Source organism: Suncus etruscus, chromosome 2 (assembly GCF_024139225.1).
Source record: "Suncus etruscus isolate mSunEtr1 chromosome 2, mSunEtr1.pri.cur, whole genome shotgun sequence".
Classification (NCBI taxonomy): domain Eukaryota; kingdom Metazoa; phylum Chordata; class Mammalia; order Eulipotyphla; family Soricidae; genus Suncus; species Suncus etruscus.
This window is the reverse complement of record NC_064849.1, coordinates 98,085,454-98,106,906: the sequence shown is the minus strand read 5'-3', so window position 1 is coordinate 98,106,906 and position 21,453 is coordinate 98,085,454. Positions and strand designations below refer to the sequence as shown.

The 21,453-nt window shown below is 38.7% G+C and overlaps 1 protein-coding gene across 2 annotated transcripts; it reads right to left on the bottom strand.

Moving 5' to 3' along the window:
* Positions 1–2,035: 2,035 nt before the first annotated feature.
* Positions 2,036–20,679, bottom strand: C1QTNF3 (C1q and TNF related 3). Of its 2 annotated transcripts, none has more exons than XM_049767696.1 (6): positions 20,316–20,679; positions 12,041–12,152; positions 9,751–9,905; positions 6,764–6,893; positions 5,499–5,598; positions 2,036–2,881 (listed from the first exon to the last, which is right to left on the bottom strand). In XM_049767696.1, exons 1-6 carry the CDS (start codon positions 20,616–20,618, stop codon positions 2,722–2,724), a joined length of 960 nt encoding a protein of 319 aa, XP_049623653.1. In that variant the 5' UTR covers positions 20,619–20,679; the 3' UTR covers positions 2,036–2,721. The 2 variants fall into 2 exon arrangements, with proteins under 2 accessions (XP_049623653.1, XP_049623654.1); XM_049767697.1 differs by having other exon boundaries at positions 20,535–20,679.
* Between the last annotated feature and the right edge of the window lie 774 nt (positions 20,680–21,453).

The window sequence follows — 21,453 nt, the reverse complement described above, 5'->3', positions numbered from 1 at the left end:
GGATAGAGTCTTTAGGTTCTAGAGGTTCCTATCCATCATTGTTGTGGTGTTCAGTCTTCTGTAACACTTGCTCCCTGTTTTCGTTCAGTCCCTAAGCTGAAGCCTAGGATATTATGGATCCAAAGGTTCTGCTCAGTCTCTGTTGTCCAAGTTGGATCTCTGCAATAAGACATCTTGTTGTTGTTTTTTTATGTGTCCTGGAGGCCCCCTGAAGCTTCTTAATTTAATGAAGTCCCATTTATTCATCATTGCTTCAGCTTGTTTGGTCAGTGGGGTTTCATCCTTGAAGATAATTTTAGCTTAAATATTGTAAAGAGTTCTGCTTACATTTTTCTCTATATACCTTATGGTTTCAGGTCTGATATCAAGGTTCTTAATTCATTTTGATTTAACCTATGTGCATGGTGTCAAGAAGAGGTCTGAGTTCAGTTTCTTGCATTAGCTTACCAGGTTTCCCATCACCACTTGTTAAAGAGGCTTTCCAGGAGTCCTAAATTTGATCCAAGAAATTTCATGGTCTCCCAAGTATCACTAGGAAGTATTTCCAGCACCAAAAAAGTACAGTGCTTGAGCACTGTTGAGTATTGTTCAAAACAAAACCAAACAATAACGAAGTGGATAGTTAACAAAATTTGTTTATTTTCATATCGTGGTTACTATATTTAAAATCATGCTCCCTTTAAGACACTTTGCTAACAGTTTATGTACTTCCATTATAAAACCCCTTTTGTGCAACATATAATGTTGAAATATTTTGTTAATGCATATCTATGAAATATTTATAATATATTGTGATTCTAAACCTCAATCCCTTAACACCACAGGCATTGGGGAGAAAAAAAGCCACAAATAAAATGTCACACAAAAAAATTAACAGTTAAGTACATTGTAGCTAACATCTATTGACTTTACATGGCATTGTATTTGAACCAAGAAGAAGTTGGTGTTTTTTTGTGTTTTTTTTATTTGTTTGTTTGTTTTTGGGCCAAACCTGGTGACGCTCAGGGGTAACTCCTGGCTATGTGCTTAGAAATCGCTCCTGGCTTGGGGGATTGTATGGAATGCTGGGGGATCAAAACCGGTCCATCCTAGATCAGCCGTGTGCAAGGCAAACAAACGCCCTACTGCACCACCACTCTGGCCCCCCCAAGAAGAGTTTTGAAATATTTTTTATTCAAACCAAAAGGTCACAGGTGGAACTGAGTGTCCAATAAGATAGTAAATAGGGCAGCCCTGATAACTTCTCTATGCATTTAGCTTTCAGAGGTAAATAAAACAAGCACATCTTAGTTAAAAGTTTTTTGTTTCCTGTTCAAATTGTAATTGAAAAGAAATTAAGGACTCATCAGTTAGAAGGGAATTAATTATATAATAATTTTTAGATATGATTCTCCTGAGTATATCTTAATAAGATACAACTCAAGTAAATACATATAGTAATGCTTTCTTTGATTAAAATAAACCAATTTGGGGCAATGTCTATCAGTTCTATTTTCAGAACCAATAACCCAAATTTGTACATATTATTTTGGAAGCAATTAAATCATTTAAAAATAATTTTTGGAGATGGCTAAGCCAAAGTCAAGTGGATCAGCTGTTCTGTAAATATTGGTCACCTATAGTAACCCAAAAGTCTGAATTTTTACTTTAGAAATGAAGAGATTTTCTTGTTTCCTAATGGATTATCCTTATATTTTGCAGCCATTAATTCTACTCTATCTAAATGAATTTACTACTCTTTTATGATATGTTAGTACCTGTAAAAATAGGTGATTACATTGATACCACATAAACCCAAGTTCATCTTAGCTGGTTCTATAGGTTGAAGTCAACAAGATCAGCAGCAGTCTCAAAAACACAATGGAAATGAGTCAGGCTGATTATGCTAGATCTTATCAATGCATCACAAATCACATCTAGACTTTGAGAAAATTCTATTGAAAAAATAAAGTCATTAGAAGTAAGGATTTAATTACAGTAATATTTTTATTTAAAAATAAAGGAGAAAAGTCCATTATTTGTGGGCATTGTGTATACTGTTGCTTGTTAAAATCTATCTGGAACTACTGAAGAAAATGCATATTGTTTTTAATGTTTTATTTAAACCATTATAATTTACAAAATTATTCATAGTTGGGTTTTAGACATTTGTGTTTCAGAGCCATATTTTATGCATGAATATCAACCCATGAATCAAATGCTTTTTCTTCGACAAATGCCTTTGCTATTTAGGTTCTCATAAGGGCCCCTATTTTTTCCTATCATAATCACTGCATCTCTGTAATATTAAAAAGAACAATGAGGTTCAAACCTCAGGGCTTCCTGATAGGAATTAGAATAATTAAAATGAACTAGAAATTGAATTAGAGGTAGAACAACCAAAATGCTTTTGCCAATGACTTCTCTGATGGGAACTATCATTTCCAACCTGCATCTAAAAGTAAATTTATTTTTAAGTATCCAGGGAAGAATGATAAAAGCAGCCTGTTTATCATCATCTTTCAGAAGAATGTTGGTAGCTTGTTCTTTGGAGCCCCCGAGTCATCAATACTGTTTGTGCACCTGCAAGTGTGGTTAGCAGTGCAAAAACAACATTAAAACACATTAAAACAAAAACATTAATTCAGTATGTAGAAGCCACAACTCTAGTATCCCTCAGATCATAGCCACACTTGTACAGCTGTAAGTTTTCCCTAAAGTGGACTTGGCTTATTTCCTAATTCACTTGGTTTCAAAGAGCAGGAAGCCAGCAAAGGTGGAGAAGCGCTGGTGGTCCCCATGAAGAGCGCCATTGCCCATTCTTAGCCACACCTCGTCCCCTTTGGCCAGCTTCAGTACTGCATGGTTGCTGGATGTATCTGATTTACCCTTTGTTTCATAGCTGGAAAATTAAAAATAAAAGTATTTACTGCTTAGTTTTCCAGTGGACAATTATTAACCAAAATCTTTCCTCCATTTCTTTCCCAGAGTTTCATGCATTTAACTATAGATCTGTGAAAGCTCTTGAAAAACCTTATCAACACAAATGATTTGCCCATCTGTAGGGTTGAATATATAACTTGGTCAACCCCCAATGCTCCTTCTTTATTAAGACTGAAATGACTATGTGATGACCAGAATGGCCTTGGGAACCATGTGAAAAAGTCTGAGTTCTTGAAGACTATGGACAAGACACCATGCTGGAAAGTTCAATGAAAAGAAATGGAATTTCTTTTATGTTCAAGCCACTACATTGGGTAATGATAGAAAAGTTTATACTTCTCTAATTCAGAATTAGAAATTGAAGGAGGTTACTTCTGTGACCATGTTGGATGAAGAACAGAGGAGTAGTAATGAAGAAAGTATTGTGAAGTTTGAAAGATGTTAAACTACTGCAAGATAAAGATCTAATATCTGCCAAACTGATACAGTAAAAATGGAAAAAGCTGAAATGTGATGTTTAGAAAGATGATGCCAGAAAATATAAACTCAGGAAAGGCCCAATATATTTTAAGTAGGGCTCATGCAAAGAGAATCCAGATACTTGGGGTTTAATAGTCTTAGAACAGCCACACACCCTTTTTTTTTTTTTTAACCAGAAAACACAGATATAAAGCCAATGTATTCTTCCTCCTCCTCCTCCTCTTCCTCCTCCTCCTCCTCCTCCTCCTCCTCCTACTACTACTACTACTACTACAACTGTTTTTTTTTTTAGTTTTTGGGTCACACCCGGCAGTGCTCAGGGGTTACTCCTGGCTCTATGCTCAGAAATCGCTCCTGGCAGGCTCAGAAGACCATATAGGATGCCGGGATTCAAACCACTGACCTTCTGCATGAGAGGCAAACACCTTACTTCCGTGCTATATCTCCAGCCCTTACTACAACTTTTCATTTACTCCACCAGATAGTCTGTGACATAATCTGATGGGTTGAAAATATTGTCTTCCTAGCTAAATTTGTTGATGGGATGTCTTGCTGGTAGGCACCAATAAATTAAGATGAAATGAGGATAAAAAAATAATCAAAGAAATAACAGACTGCAACATTACCTATGTGATTTACTTAAACATAGCTCATGTCAAATGCAGCAAACATCACTAAATTTTTGAGAAAATAGAATTATCCCCAAATCCAAACTGGATAAAATAAAAGGGGCTTGGGACATAATACTCAGCCTTCACATTTGCATCAGCAGGGAGTGGGGTATTAAAAAAGGGTCCCAGGAGAACTGCTTACATTTTAAATATAGCCAGGTAGGAAAATAAGAAAAACGCTTTCAGACTCAGAATCCACAGCCAAAGAGAAAGAAAACCAAATAACTGACTTGTAGGAAAGGTTGGGTGACTTATTTTCCTAGGATTCTGGACTTTGAATTGAACGCATTATGCTTAGTGTAAGCTACCTTCTGAGGTGGTAGAAAAATCTATTTAGAGGAAAAAGGAGCCACATGTAGTTGGTAGCCTGAGAGGTGGGTAGGCTAGTTGCTCACCAGTCTTTATTTCTCCACTGAAGATCTGGTGACATTTCCATCCTGCCCTTGGATTTGGATGGATGGAGTTAGGGGAACAATTTGACTGAATCGTTCTTTTTCTTATGCTAAACTAGTAATATCAATGACCAGTAAGAATTTGAAAATAATTGTTATAGATGGCAAAACCGCCTCCCTCAATCCATATCATCAAAAACCTGGAGATTAACCCCTCCCAATTTCCTCATAATCCTCCCAATATCTGCTGACCTCTCCCAGTCAGGAAATGGTCCAGAAACAGAGTTCTGATATGTCCAGCCACTAAGTTTTGAATCTCTTTATTTCAATAACTCTAACTACCTTCTCTCCCTTTCTATCTCTCTTTTTCCTCACAAATTAATTCTTCCACTGGGAAGATCAATCTTAAGAGAAAAAAAATAGAATCCTCACATCATCAAAAATAAAAAGAAATAACCCTCAAACTTTTCAACAATTCAACCATTTCAACAATTTTCAAACAATTCCCCTTTACTTCAGGGAAAGTTGTTATTTTGGTTTTGAGACATGGCTGTTATTTGTTATTTTCTCCTTTGCTCCTTTGATGCTCCTTTGCATCAAAGCATGTTGTAATTATATCCTTTAGAAACTTTCCTCCTCTCCCAAGGAGTTCTAGGAGTAGGTTCCTGGGATAACTAAAGCAGCATCACCTTTGGGGTAGAAAGAGATCCACCCTTGACTCTCAATTTGTAGGTGACCAGGTAAAAGAAGGTCATCAACAGGACTAACTGCCAGGGAATGGAGCATAAGAAAAGGAAGAGGAAGAAGGAAAGTTAAGAAAAGTACACAAATATTTAGTGACTGAGTATGTAGCTTAAGGCTTATCAATCTTCCGATGCTGAGGCTTATCCAGTTCATTGATACTAAATAGCTATTCTATGCTGGCCATATGTGACGCAAAAGAGTGTGCAGTGACAATGCAGTCATATCCAGTTACGTTGATTCCTGTACTAGTACCTGTCTTTGGCTGTCCTTTGATATGAAAGTCACCTACCTGTACATGCTGAAGACAGTGTTGCCATTGTGCATTAGATACACATATACTTCCTCAACATCCTCATGTTTCATCATGCTGAAGGTGAAGAAATACACACCTGAAAGAGGCAGGCATTTATCCATATTTGTAGCATATGTTGAAAACTAGTAGATTTTTATTTTATTTTTACATTTTTCGGGGGTAGGGACGCTTTCCAGGCAGTGTTCAGGAGGTGTGGGGCACTTTCTGGATTTCCTGACCAACCAGCCAGTGACTGAATGCAAAGGCATTAGGATGGGAAACTGTTCATGCATCAAACTGACATAGATTTCTGGGGCTAACAGAGTAGGTAGGGTATTTGCCTTGCATAGGGAGTTCAATTCCTGTATTCCATATGGTCCATAAAATCCCCTGGCCTGATTCCTGAGTGCATGGCCTGGAATAGCTCCTGAGTATTGCTGGGTATAGACCCAAAACAAAGCAAAAGTGAACTGGTATAGGTCTCTGGTAATATATATTCCATAATTTCTGTATTATCTTTCTATCTCCAAGTCCAACAGACATTTATAAAGATGCTATTTTAACCAAATTCCAAGAGTTCTTAGCTTCTTTTGTTTTCTCCATTTGTCTCTGTTCACCTTCCCAGTTTTCCTTCTTCCTTCCTCCATCTCAACTTTCCTCCCATCCTCCTCTTTCTTCCTTCCGTCCTTCCATCCTTCCCTCTCCCTCCCTCCCTTCCTTCCCTTCCTCCCTTCTTTCCTTCCTCCCTCCCTCCCACCCTCCCTTCCTCCCTCTCTCCCTTCCTTCCTCCTTCCCTCCCTCCCTTCCTTCTATCCTTCCTTCCCTCCCTCCCACCTTAATTCCCTCCTTCCTTCCTCCCTCTCCTTCCATTTCTCCCTTCCTTCCTTCTCCCTTCCTCCCTCCCTTCCTCCTGTCCTTCCTTCCCTCCTCTCCTTCCCTCCTTTCTTGCGTCCTTGTTTTCTTCACTGCCTCCTTCTTTCCTTCCCTACTTTCTTCCCCATTCCTTCCTTCCCTCCTTTATTCCTTCCCTCCTTCCTTCCCTCCCTCTTTCCTCCCATCCTCCTTTCTCCCTTCCTTAATCCCTTCCTTCCTTCTTTCCTTCCTTTCTTCCTCTCTTCCTTCCTTCTTCCCTCTCCCTCCATTCCTCCCTTTATCCCTCTCTTCCTTCTTTCCTCCCTCCCTCCATCCCCCCTTCCCATTCTCCCTCCTTCCCTTCCTTCCTTCCTGATTGTTTCAGTGTTTTCTTTATCTTTCCATCTCACCTGATACTGGAGCCCCAAATCTACCAGTCATAACATCAAAGAAATTCCCAATGTTGGTCTCAACGCTGCTGAAAATAATCCCACTGTTCTGGTTGCTAAAGTGAGTTGCCAGCGAAGCCATGAATGCGATCTAAGGAAAGAGGTGGCTGGTTATATAAACAATTTATCTTAACGAAATAAGATTTTTATATAAGTAAATTTATTTGTAACAACAAGATTAAAACTAATTTAAACATTAATATATGGAGGGGCTAAAGCAGTGATGCTAGAGGTAAGGCATCTGCCTTGCAAGCACTAGCCTAGGACAGACCACGGTTTGATTCCCCAGCATCCCATATGGTCTCTCCAAGCCAGGAGCAATTCCTGAGCACATAGCCAGGAGTAACGCGAGCGTCAAACGGGTGTGTCCCCCTCAAAAAGAAACATTAATTTATGGAAATCCATTGTGACTTTTAACAATTTAAAGCTATGCGGCCATGGGCCGTAGAGATAACACAGCGGTAGGGTGTTTGCCTTGCATGCGGCAGCAACCAACCCAGGAGATGGTGGTTCGATTCCTTGTATTCTACATGGTCTTCCCGAACCTGCTGGGGCGATTTCTGAGCACAGAGCCAGAATGACTCCTGAGTGCCACCGGTTGTGACCCAAAAACCAAATACACACACACACACACACACACACACACACACACACACACACACACACACAAGAAGCTATGTCACCATTAAAATTATAATACATAGCTATAAATATGTGTTTCAGGAAACATTAAAATTTGACATGATTTTAGAGGTTAATTGGAGGGAATGGAGAGGGGGAACTTAGAAGTGACACCCAGCACCCAGACAGTGGTGGAGGGTCTTTGGCACTTTGATGTATGGAAGGGACAGTAGCTATATTTATCAGAAGCATAAACACAAATACTACTGCAACCATATTATCTCAGTTACAATGTTAAAAAAATGTAATAATTGAAAAACTGTCTTCCAAATATTATATTTCTATATAACCAAATAATACTGGAAAATATTTGCTTAAATATTTTACTCATAGCCCTTAAATGCACATTGGCAGATTAAAAGAACTGAGAAATCCTACCACCAAAAATCCTTTGAATTTTGTTAAAATTGTGATTTCTCTCCTTCAAAAGATACTTCAAAAGATATGTTGTTATTTAAAATAACATTCCAGATTCTGGCACAGAGCTCCTCAAATTTCTTACATATTAAAAGCCAACAGGGTCTGTTATGTTGAAGGGGTGACTTCTAGAAAGTCCCTGAATTCTGGAACTGGTTTTCAGGGATCCAGGAACTATTAGAAGGATGGAACTTTCAGTGATTCCTCTGGTCTTGGGAGAAAAAAGGGTATGGGGCCAGAGTGGTGGAGTGAAGCGATAAGGCGACTGCCTTACTGGCACTAGCCTAGGATGGACTGCAGTTCGATCCCCTGGCATCCCATATGGTCCCCCCAAGCCAGGAGCGATTTCTGAGCACTTAGCCAGGAGTAACCCCTGAGCGTCACCGGGTGTGGCCTCCCCAAAAACAAAAAACAGAGAGAGAGAGAGAGAGAGAGAGAGAGAGAGAGAGAGAGAGAGAGAGAGAGAGAGAGAAGGGGGTATGAACTAGAGGTAGAGCACAACCATCTAATACCAAGGAGTTAATCAAGTACAGATATGCTGCTTCTATAACTTAACGATGTTTCTCTTATGTTAGCAGTGGGAACAAGAGGCAAGTCACTTTCCTTCATGATCCTAGTTCTTTAAACATGTGAAAATAATTCTCCCCAGAGATTGAGTTGTAGCTTTAAGGTAAAATAGTGACATTTCCAAGTTTAGAGTATTTTTCGTTAAGGTCCTATCCCAGGACCTCCCTTGATATTAGATTATCATCCCTGGGTTTGGGTTTAGCATTTCAAGCATTGAAGGTATTAATCTGACAGTTTATCTCTGATCTGGCCAATGGCTTGTCTCTCTCTTTAAAAATTATATACTGGCACATGGCTCCCATATTACAAAAATTAATAGAATTTATTAAAGAGCTACAAAACCACAAAACCACTGAGAATAATATAAAGGAATTAAAGTTTACACTTTAAAAACCCAAGGCCTAGCAAAATGATAGAAATTTTATTCTTAGTCAAATATTTCCCAACAGTTGATCTTTAAGACACATTGCTTTATTTTCTAGATTTTATTATATTTGTTTATATTTATTTTATTATAATGTATGATCTCTCAATTACTACATTTTAATTACTGTCTCTTTACAACCTAAGCTCACAGTTTCACTATTTATATAATAAAAACTTTCAATTACTGATAAGAATTTTAAAGTTCACTTAAAAATAGACCCTATAAGTGGGTACTTAAGATTGTTCTAAATGTCTCACTTGTAGGCTCATAAATGGATTTAAAAATCTGAAGCTAAAATGTATATGGTCTTTTCTTTTATTTTTTTTTTGTATGTGGTCTTTTCTAATAATATGTAAGTTGATGAGTAAAAGCTATGTTTATATTGATTAGGAATATAAAAGTTTTTTATTTATATTTTTAGGAATATAAAAGTTTTAAATCAATAAAAATGTCCAAGCTACCAGAAAACATTTGTAGCTATACATTTTGAACATGTAAAAATAACAAAAATGAGTAAAATATGTTAAGATACTTAACCATTTTGTTTTAGATATCCAAAGTGCATGCATTTAATTTTCCCAAACAATTTCTTTTCAGTGCAGCTTCTCTTTGGAAATCGGGGGGTGGTTTTGATTATAATTAGTGTTACCTTGTATTTGGTCTTAGAAGGATATTGGAATTGACTCTTCATAAGTTTCTCTTTTCCCTAAGGATGATTTTGAAGCACTCTGAACAGCCCAGCCCCTTGTGGAGACTGACTGTAGTCTTCTTGGTGAGACTTTGAAGAGGTTATCAGGCCCTACCCTCATGGTTAGACAGTCTGAAGTCACCTGGATATGTATGGAGGGTGAGTTACCTGCAGTTCTGGTGGTACCCCTGGGTACCCCTTCTCTCCTTTGGGGCCATGCTGCCCCCGTTCCCCTCGTGGGCCCAGGTCACCTTTGTCTCCTTTTTCCCCTTTGGCCCCCTCATGGCCAGTGGCTCCATTATTCCCGTTGTTTCCGTGGTTTCCTTAAACAGCAGATATCATATATTTTTAAATATAAGTGCAGTCCCTTTCTTCAAAATATGTGAAAAGATCATTTGAAACAACTTTAAATGCATTCCCTAGGTGGGGTACTAACAATGTACCTTTCTAAATGGAACATTGAAAATTGTCTTAGATACACATTTTTCCACTCTCCCTTCAAGCTGCCCATTTCTATCTTAGATGCTCTCAAGATTTTAAATCCTAGTTTTCTAACAGAGCCAAAGTCTGATGAAAAATTATATAACTATCAATGTGTAATTTATAATAGCAAAATCAGGAACCATTTGAATGTCTATCAATAGACATACTTTTTAAATGGTATATCCTAGTAAATGATATATTAATTACACAAAAAAAGAAATGCTGATGAAAATATTTAGCAGAGTTAATAACTATTATATATTTATATTTATTTATTTTAGGGGTCTACATCTCGCAGAGCTCAAGGCTTATTTCTTGTTCTGCACATGGGAATCACTCCTGGAGAACCATATGAGGTGCCAGAGATCAGATCAGGGTCATCCATGTAAAGGGGAAGTGCCCTACATACTAAAATATTGCTCCAGATCCCATATTTTTGTAGTTAAGTAAGTGATGCATAAAGCTTTTTTTGTTGGGAAATAGATAAAATATTCAAAATTTAGAAAAATTTACTAAAAAATCTTTATGATTTTGAATATGTAAGACTGATTTTATGTCATTCTATAAACTAATACTTTCTTGTTTTATAGAAATTCTCTTTACAAATACTTGCATCATGTTCATAACTGAGGAAAAAGTAAAACCATTGATAAAATATAACAACTTTGAAAGCAAATTTCATTGACTTAAGTTAATAATTCAGATCCTCTCTGCCACTGAAACCACTATTAAGCCTGATTTCTTATTTCTATATTTGTGAGATTTCAGGATCTTTTGCTGTATTTTGTACAATACATACAAAGTACAGATATCTTGTGTGCATTGTTCAGATCTCAGACCATCTCTATTTTCTTCCCAATGAATAAACTTTGACTCTGTTTATAGGCTAATGTGCTAATAACCAACTTGTTTCTAAAAGAAAGCACTAACACTTCAGTTATACTGTCTTGTAACTTTATCTAAGTTTAGACTTCTGAAGATTGATTTGGAGTCAACACTATCCCCAATCTCTGTACATGTTTTCTACTACCTTTGATGTTCAAAGACATATATTCCAGTCAGTAAGCAGAGTTTCAAATCTAATCAGCATTTTCTCATTTTAAATTTGCTTTTATATGAGAAGTTACTTAAGAATATAAAATCTCTTGGAGGGTTAAAAAAAGAATATAAAATCAATTGAACCTCCTTTGATACATGCTAGAATCGGTAGAGGTAAGTAAAAAGAAAAGCCAATCCTTGCCAGATCCTGAAGAGGTCCGACCCCCCAGAATTGACCTGGAAAGGAAAGAATCAGACATCTTAAATTTGAAAGTCTGAGGATAGAGAAAATCTCAATTGTCCTTTCCTTGGCTGACACTGGATACTATCAGGTATCCAGAATCCCAGATATGAGTTACTCTCATAACAGAGATGTTCAAATAGTGTTGGTCTACAGAGGCAACGGAAGCCTATAGGATTCCTTTTGCCACCACGTGGTATTGTAGTTAAAAAATTTCTATGAGTTCAAGAGAAGCATCAAAGTCAGTAAAAACAAGCCAGACATAGAGAATCACTGAAATTCGGGGCAAGAAAAGCATGGTCTGACCTAGAATGATGAATAAGGATATAGAAGTGTAGTACCATGGCTGTCATGTCGACTGGTAAGCACTCTACTCACACACCATCACTTCAATGCCCATGCCCCTCAAATTAAATATAGGGCACTATAAGGGACATCCTGCGGTAGAAAAACTGAAATGAGGGCATATCCCAATCTCCCCTGGCACTAACCATGCTACCAGTAGAATTCTGTGAGCAGTATAGATAATTAATATAATAGAGTTTATACTGTTCTACCTAACAAACCTAATAAACTCTCTTGGATTTTCCATACATTTCCTTGAAATCTCACACCAAAGATCCTCAGTTATTTTGTTTCAGTCTCTCTGGGTACTGTCTTCAATGATATTGGCAACATCACCTTTTTCATCCTTACCTGGAATGCCAGGGGGTCCGGGAGGTCCAGGGGGACCCTGGTAGCCTCTGAAGCTGTAGTCTCCATGGCAACACTTGCTACAGTCTGGAGGTATTCCCCCGGCTTGTGGAGACTGCAGGAAAATAAAAAAAGAAGCTTCAGAGAAGATACTTATGAATCATTTGAACTTGTGAGCTTCCTCTGCCTTAACCTGAAGGTATATTGAATCCTAAACAATTAAGGACAATATCAGAGAAGATGGGGAAGAGGTTGGGTGGGGGTGTCAATGACAGAGGAGTCAGGGACAACTTGAAGGAGCTGATGATCTATAGGAAAAGGAAACTAGAGTCACTAGAAAACAGGTTATTTGGAAAGAAGGGTAGGAGATTGGAAAGATACTTCTGGAAAGTTATTGACAGTGAAGGAGGATGCTGCTTTAGCCACAGATATGAAGATTTTTCTCTCTTTTTTCCAGTTGTAGTAGTTTCAATTTCTCTCTCTTTGCCTAGCTTGGTGTCAATTTTAGCATCTATTCCGCTAAAATGGAGGGGATGAAGGGGCACACACAGTATTATAAATCATAACTAAAACAAAGTAAAAATGTAAAAGGGTTTTTATATCACATGTCCAATTCTGTATTTGTTTCTAACTCTGTTGGTACGTGTTTATAAAACTGAATGAGGACAGCTGTGCATTTTGGTTGAGCTATTTAAGCTATTTATACTTTTTGTATGTATTTAATAAACACTGTAAATTTAATAATTATATAGCAAGTAGTATCAACTTCAGATATAGTTATTAAGTGTTTCTATATTCACAATATTGAATACAGTTTTTAGAAATCCTAGATTAGAAGGCCAGAGAGATAGCTCAGTGAATGGATAGATACATTGAACACAGAAGTACTGGGTTCATATGTTTCCCTGAGCACTATTCAGAGTGATTCCAGGAGTGGCTTCTGAAGACCACTAATGTGGTTCAAAAAAAAAAAAAACAAACTTCTAGATTGCAAACTTTTCACATATTCCCCAATACACTTAGCTGCCTGTTAAAATTATGAAAATATTCATTTATCTACATCTTGAAACAACTTAAATTCTCTCTTTTTTAAAAACATTTTAACAATTTTATTTAATGTGTGTGTGTGTGTGAGAGTGAGTGAGTGAGTGAGTGAGTGTGAGTGTTAGCCAAACGTTATTCCTGGCTATGCTCTCAGAAATTGCTCCTGGTTTGGGGGACCATATGGGATGCTGGGATTTGAACCACGGTCCATCCTGGTTTGTCTGCTTGCAAGGCAAACATCCTAGCGTTGTTGCTATTGCTCTAGCCTCAACTTAAACTCTCTCTTGTTAAGTTTTCAACATGATGTTATGTATTATGTTCCACTTCAAAATTTAAAGTGAGCTCATTGTTTAAACAAAAATCTGATGAGTATTTAATGAATATTTATTTTATTAAAGTTGAAACACATTTAAATGTTTATTTATTTAAAGGTAAATTTCTAAGCTTTGTAATCACTAGGAAGAAACTAGATTTTTGTGGCAGTTTAGTGGAAGAAGAATTAGAGTTAGCCTTGCTGGGCTGGATATGTAGCTCCAGTAGCGAAGCTTTTGCCTTATATATATGAGGCTCTGAGTTCAATCTCTGGAACATGGCATCCAGAGAACTGCTGAGTATGACCTTGGCACTCTCAAGCATGGCTGTCCAACATTTCTGGGCATGACCCCCTCAACAGTGAAGAGCAAATATATACTTATATTTTTAAGAGTCAGAGTGATAACTATATCATACTTTATTTATCTTACCCCCAAATAAAATATTAATTTCAAAAGATATATGCATAGCATAGCTATATATAACAGCTAGGATATAGAAACAAACTGAATGTTCAACAAGAGATAGATGGGTAAAGAAGAGGTATAAAGACACAATGAAATACTATGCAGCCACTAGAAATAAAATAGAGCCATGCAATTTGTAGCAACTTGGATGGAGCTGGAGGATACCATGCTGAGCAAAATAAGCCAGAGGCAGAAGGACAACTATTAGATAAAATTACTCCTCTATGGTATAGAGAGAAACAAATTAAAGTTATAGGTAATATTATGCTCACTTCGGCAGCAATATACTAAAATTGGAATGATATGAAAAAGATTAGCATGGTTCTTGTGTGGAACTATAAGGTATATAGAAGAACACATAGGCAAAACACTCCATAGCATTGAGACAAAAGGAATCTTTAAGGAGGAAACATCACTCTTCAAACAAGTGGAAGCAGAAATAAACAGATGGGACTAAAATATATTAAGCTGAGAAGCTTCTGCAATTTCAAAGGAAATGGTGACTAGGACACAAAGGCCACTACTTAATGGGAGAAACCATTCACCCAATACCCATCAGATAAGGAGCTAATATCTAAGATATACAAAATATTGACACAACTTAACAAAAAAAAATCTAACCCCATCAAAAAAATGGGAAGAAGAAACGAACAGACACTTCCTCAAAGAAGAAATACAAATGGCCAAAAGGCACTTGAAAAAATGCTCCACATCATTAATCATCAGGGAGATGCAAATCAAAACAACAATGAGGTACCATCTTATGCCACAGAGACTGATACTTATCACAACCCCCCCACCCCAAATAACCAAGAATAATCAGTGCTAGCAGGGATGTGGGCAGAAAGGAACTCTCATTTACTGCTGGTGTAAATACCATCTAATCCAGCCTTTATGAAAAACAATATGGAGATTCCTCAAGAAACTAAAAATTGAGCTCTCATATGATCCAACTATACCACTCCTAGGGATATATCCTAAGAACACAAAAACACAAGACAAAAATGTCTTCTGCACATTTATATTCATTGCAGCACTAATTACAATAGCCAGAATCTGGAAATAACCCAGATACCCAACAACAGATGAGTGGCTAAAGAAACTGTGGTGGTTATACACAATGGAATACCATGCAGCCATTAGAAAAAATGAAGTCGGGGCCGGGTGGTAGCGCTAGAGGTAAGGTGCCTGCCTTGCCTGCGCTAGCCTTGGACAGACCACGGTTCGATCCCCCGGTGTCCCATATGGTCCCCCAAGCCAGGAGCGACTTCTGAGCGCATAGCCAGGAGTAACCCCTGAGCGTCACCGGGTGTGGCCCAAAAACCAAAAAAAAGAAAAAATGAAGTCATGAAATTTCCTTATACATGGATGGACATGGACATGAGTGAAATAAGTCAGAGAAAGAGAGATAGACACAGAATAGTCTCACTCATCTGTGGGATTTAAGAAAAATAAAAGACATTATTGTAATAATACCCAAAGACAATAGAGATGAGGTTTGAAAGGACCATCCCATGATATAAAGCTTAGCTTAGTGAGGCAGTTAGAGAAATAACTACACTAACAACTATCAGACAATGGTAGTGAGTGAGAGGAATACAGGTGGGGTTAGGGATATGGAGGATATTGGTGGTGGGAAGGTTGCACTGGTGAAGACGAGTGTTCTTTTTATAACTGAAACCCAACTACAAGCATGTTTGTAATATGGTGCTTAAATAAAGATATTAGTATAAGGTAAAAAAAAGTTATAGAAAACATCAATTGATAATAAACTTTAGGACTGAATTACATATGTGAGCATACCAGGTTGGTAGGGGGTTATGGTAAGGTGAGGTAAGTCAGAAATAACAAGAAGAGCCTAGAGTTGGAAGATCGACACATTGGTGGCGGTAAAGTGAGGGAACAGTTAGTACTAAACCCCTAACTGTCAACAGTAGTTGGGGATTGGGGATGGGGAAGATAGAGCCAGAGGCAACTTCAGGTCTAGGAAGGGCTATGGCCTTCATTGACAGTAGTATGCGGTAACTATGTAATTTTATAATACTATAAACTTAAACACTAGTGTAACTTTATTTACCCTTTCATTTTATAATAATATACCTAATTATTTTATCATAATAAAAAGTTGCAATTACAAAAGTATTTTTGGAAACTTCTGAGACACCAGTTATAATAACTCAGTGATTTATTTTTGTTTAGGGGTCACAGTTGGTTTTAATTAGGTTTTGCTCCCAGTTCTGAGTTCTGGGGTTGCTCTTGGAGCTGCTGAGTGATCATGAGATGCAAGGGTTAAGCCTCCTGCAAGCAAAGCATAGGTTTAGCTTTTAACGTTTTTAAACAACAGAAAAGGGTTGGGTGGAGAGAGAGATAGAGACAGAGAGAAGGAGGAAGAGAAAAAAAGAGGGATAAAGCAAGAGAGGAAGGAGAGAGGAGACAGAGTTTAAATGTTCTCTATCACTAAAAATTCAAAGCTTCATTTGTAGATTTAGATTTTTCCTTTTTCCCATTAAAATAAACTGGCACTTTCACTCTCTCAATCCTTTTTCTTAAGGTTTCTATGCTCTTCAGGAAAAATACAGACCAGAAACTGCTGTTCAAGAATCTCCTGCAACAGCTCAGACTCTAAATCTTGAGTTAAGGGACAGAAAATAACATTGACTAAAGTCATTGATCTAAGATAGTTGGAAAGCAAAAGGTACCACGGCACCACTCCACATTCTGATGCAAAGATGCAATGTGAGAAGTATTTCTTAGTTTCCCAGTATGTTTATGCTGATGGGAAACTTAGCTTTTTGAAACTGCCAAGATGTCTAGGGTTTAGCAAATAATGGATTTTAAGGATGGATGGAAAATCATAAAGTGGGATGAATGGAAAATCCTGAAGTAAGAATAGATTTGAAACACAGAGATGCTGAGAATGTGGGGAAGATGACTGAATTGGAACCAGAGGTCCCATACCAGCCCTGAAGTCCCTTTTCCCCAGACATCATTTTTCTTGTCTATTACTTTAGTGGATTTTTAGGATGACTATGAATTTCTTTTCAGTTCTCAAATGCAAGTGAAGATGCCAAACCTTTCCCAAAACCTCATTAAAAATGATTCAGAAACCTTTGTCTTTAAAGTCAGGGACCTGGACATAAGAAATAAGCTCTGGAAGATGGGGTTGCTTGGTAGCAGAGCTAATAAGGTCTGGGATGCATAGTCATGCCATTTGGCACTTGGAAAGCATAGGGACGACACCCACCTAGAGGGACTTCTAGTTACTCTGACTTGTAGTCAGGCTCCTCCTGAAACTCCTCCAACACTTCCTGTAATATTAATTCATTCATTAATGAATTTAACCCATTTATTAATTGGATTAAATTAGTAAATTTTGATGTGGATATGCAGTCCAGAATGAGAAAGGGAGTCTCATAGTCAAGGTCAGTCCATTTTGTAGTTGGAGCTTGAGAGACAACTTTTTAGAATTGAGCCCACCTATTACTACTGGCAAGTGATTTCTAGAAAGGACTGTTCAAAATACTGTCTTTAACCTAAGGAAAAGAAGATCGAAGGGGGAAGAGATAAAATTGGTCCAGATGAGTGGTGAGGTGCTGCGGAGAAGAAAAGCCTAGGAAAGAAGAACAAAGTTCAGCTTGTCCTTAATTATACGCACTCTCCTCCCACATGAGCTCTGAGCCAGACTAATTTTTCTGGAATACACACCTCATCACTTCACTGCTTGGCTAGGAATGGCCATGAGCAAACACCTCAAATATCTGTTGGCAGCATAAGGCCTGAGATCCTTCCTGATCAGTGGTCACCTCCTGTCTAACACTGATTTCATGCTCTCATTCTCTCCACAGCTCAGGGACCCCATGGGTCCTCTCAAGTCTCTTTTCTATGCCATCTATTTTATGACTACTCTTTTCATGGTTGAAAAATAGTTACTTTGTTTTGTTTTTGTTTTTTTTTGGGGGGAGGTCACATCCAGCAGTGCTCAGGGCTCTATACTCAGAAAATTGCTCCTGGCAGGCTTGGGGACCATATGGGATGCTGGGATTTGAACCACTGTCCTTCTGCATGCAAGGCAAACACTCTGCCTCTATGCTATCTCTCTGGCCAATAGTTACTTTTTTATCTTAGCTTTTAAAGATCCAATATAATAGTTACCACCATCAGCCTTCTGTACATTTATTGTGTGATAGTTAAGCACTTTTTTGTTCATTCCCACTAGAACCCTTCAGTACTGTTGTGAGATGAGAGCTTGTGCCTATGGCACACAGTTAAAGCATAGGAAATGATCAAAAAAGAGAAATGAGCAAAGTAGAGACAGAAGTAGACAATTCTGAATTCAACTGATGTTCTGGAGGTTGTAGATACAATTCTTCCAAGGAAACAATTATATTGAATAGTAATACTATAGAATACTAATGAGCAAATCTTCTCTATTGGTTTTAAGCCTCCTGTAGGAGATTTGTTTGAAAGTTCATTTGGTTTAGAAAATGAAATGAGGATATAATTTAAGTTGTAGAACACAAGCCTTAAGTTTGTCCTGAGCTCCCTAGAATCATCAAATAAACTAGTAAAAGTAACAAATAATAGCAATACTACTGCTGCTGCTGCTGCTGCTACTACTACTACTACTTCTACTACTAAGTATACAACTCTTTTTTTGTTTTGGGTCACACCTGGCAGTGCTCGGGAGTTACTCTTGGCTCTATGCTCAGAAATCCTCCTGGCAGGTTCAGGGAAGCTGGGATTCAAATCACCGCCCTTCTACATGCAAGGTATATGCCCTACCTCCAAGCTATCTCTCTGGCCCCTTATACAACTTTAAAAAAACCAAACAAACGAAAAACATGAAAAGGTTCCCTTTCCCTTTCCCATCCACTTGATTTGATCATGCTAAATGCCCAGAGACGCTAGAAGGTGACATGTAATAAAAATAAAATTTGGAATTCAATTGCCTGATGGGTGTTGATTGTAATGAAATCATCAATGATAAGCTACACCTGCCAACTGTGGCTGCCCCTGGGGGTCCCTGTAGACAAGGCCAGGAAGGATTCGGTGAAAACCTCAACTATTAAAATGGAAAGCCCACATAAAGACTTGGAAACGAATGAAAATATTTTCACTGCCAAGAAAAACATAGATGAGCAACAGTAGTCATCCAGGAACCTAAATATTATCTGATAAAAAAAATATCTAAAAATGCATTTGAGAAAATAGGAGTGGGTTATTGATTCTTCTTCAGCTTCTTTTAAAAATCCATTTTTCTGATACTTGGTTTGGGAACCCCATGGTGTGGTGAAGTTAGAAGCCTCAAGCAAAGCCCCCAACATGCTGCTAATTAATTCTGTGCATGTAGATGGTAGACTTGTTTCTATCTGAACTGTTCTTGTGAAAGGCAGTTTCTATTTCAGCTTTGAACATTTGAACATTTTCAGGGGTTTTGTTTTTGATGCATAGATGCATGTTCTTACTGTTCTTACTTATTTGAATCCAAAGATTAAAATCTGGACAGGAAGAATAGTTCAGTGAGCCAAAACTCATGCTTTGCAAACAGGAGATTAAAGTTCAAGCACCAGCCACACAGAAACAACCCCAAGCACCAAGTGGGAAGTAACCTCAGAGCACTGCCAGGTGTGGCCCCATAACAAAACAAGACCTGATGCTATAGTTAAAAATAACTTCACATTTTATTTCAGCCTGCTTGGTACCTAAAAAGCATCTGCACAGCTGTATCTTCCTGCTCTTAAAGTTTTCAATTAAACTAGTTTTACCATTTCTATTTCACTGCCCTAAAATCTTAACCCACTGCCATACTACCCTATGAGAGTTAAAGATTTCTGCTTATTGTGTTTATAGCCTAATATACACATCACAACTTTCCCGTGATTGTCAGGCATGAAATCACCCCCAAAAAAGTTTAACATCTTAAATACAATTTGGAGAGGGGGAGGGCTGTTTTCATTCTGATTCTTTATCTAAGCCCAGCTTCACCACCCAACAGGCTCTGAGCAATCCGATCATGGTCAGAGGAAACGTGCAGATCAAAAGAAAAAAAATCCAAAGGACTGCTTCTCCCTCTGAGAGGAATTCAGAAAGTCCAATTGCTTTTACAGACTATCTGCAAATGATTATCTAGACTCCGTTTGTCCACGGAGGCCAGCACAGGCTGAGCAGGAACAAGCCAAGTCTCAGACTAGCTAGATCTAGCTGATTTCCCCGGGAACCCCTCTGATGTACAGGGGCTAGCTTTTTATCCCAATCTAACCATAATCTTACTGCTAACTTTCTAACACAGATCTGACCCATCAGCGCAGCCCCGAAAGATACCCACAAACACACTTCTTGAAAGCTTCACTCTTAAGAGCAATCTTAGCTGGGGTTAAAAAAAAAAAGTTCAAACAAAAGGAACAACATAATTCATAAAGCTTTTACAGTAACCCTTAGAAGAGAAGGCGGAGTACCTGGCCCCAGAATGGGGTGATCTGGGCTAGGTCATCTACCTCGGGGTGCGGTAGCTCATCTGGTCTCAGGGATTTTAGGTCTGTAGAAGTGTTATTATCCACAGTCCCACTTTTAGGATGGCTCCGCTCTCTCACTTTTTCCCTCCTGGAGACGCTACGGCCAGTCTGGTGGTGGCTTTGCACTATTCTGGCCACCACATTTTTAGCTCTTCCGCTCACCTCCATGTATTCATCTTGACACAGGCAAAATGGGAGGCAAAACAAAGCCAGCAGGTGCCAACAGACGAGCTGTCTCCCCAGCATGGTTCTCAACAGAGCCTCCAGGAGAAGACGGCCGGGGCTCCAGGCGCCGTGGTCTCCTCGGGCAAATGCCAGGGCTGGAGGTGCGAGCTGCAAAGGCAGCAAGGCGGTTTTATACTTGGGGGGTGTAATAAATAAGGCTGCTGCATGCCAGAGGGAACGCGCTCCTCCACCCCAGCAAGCCCGCCCCCATACATCATTCTCCCCACACCGCAGGCACATCCAAGCCGGGTGCGCAGCTTCCAGTTGGTGGGGTTCATAAATGTCACACGTTGGCACGTTTTGGGTGAAAGTGTGAAGAAAACATACACAAGCCGCTGGGAACAGAAAACATGTGTCCGGGGCTTGGTTTTTGTGATTAGACACGGAACGGCTGTGCATTCGTGGGCTCAGATGCTGTTTGGAAAAACCTCTCCTGGGGGTTGGCAGGAAATTCGGGCTCCACTGCCTCTATTTCATCTGCCCTGGCAGCGGGGGTGGGGGCCAGCCCCTGCACTCTGGTGAGTGCATGCATGCTGCTTGCACAGGTGCGGGCCTCCCCACCGCACCATGGCGGGCTGGCTGCCACTTAGTTATCTCCCCTCTGGATGCCAGAGGCAGCAGACTCTTGGGGTGCTCTTTTTTTTGAGGGGGTGCTCTTTTAGATCAGCAAAAATCTATTGCCCCATCTGACACTGGTGCTGGGAAAGGCCCTGATTCATTGTATATCTGAAATTTAACTATGAAGGACTCTGTAGATCACAATTATTTTAATAAAATTAAATTAAAAAAATTTTTTACCCCATTCTGTGTTTTATTTTATTCCCCATGAGTTTCCAGAAGCCAAAGTTATCCAGTT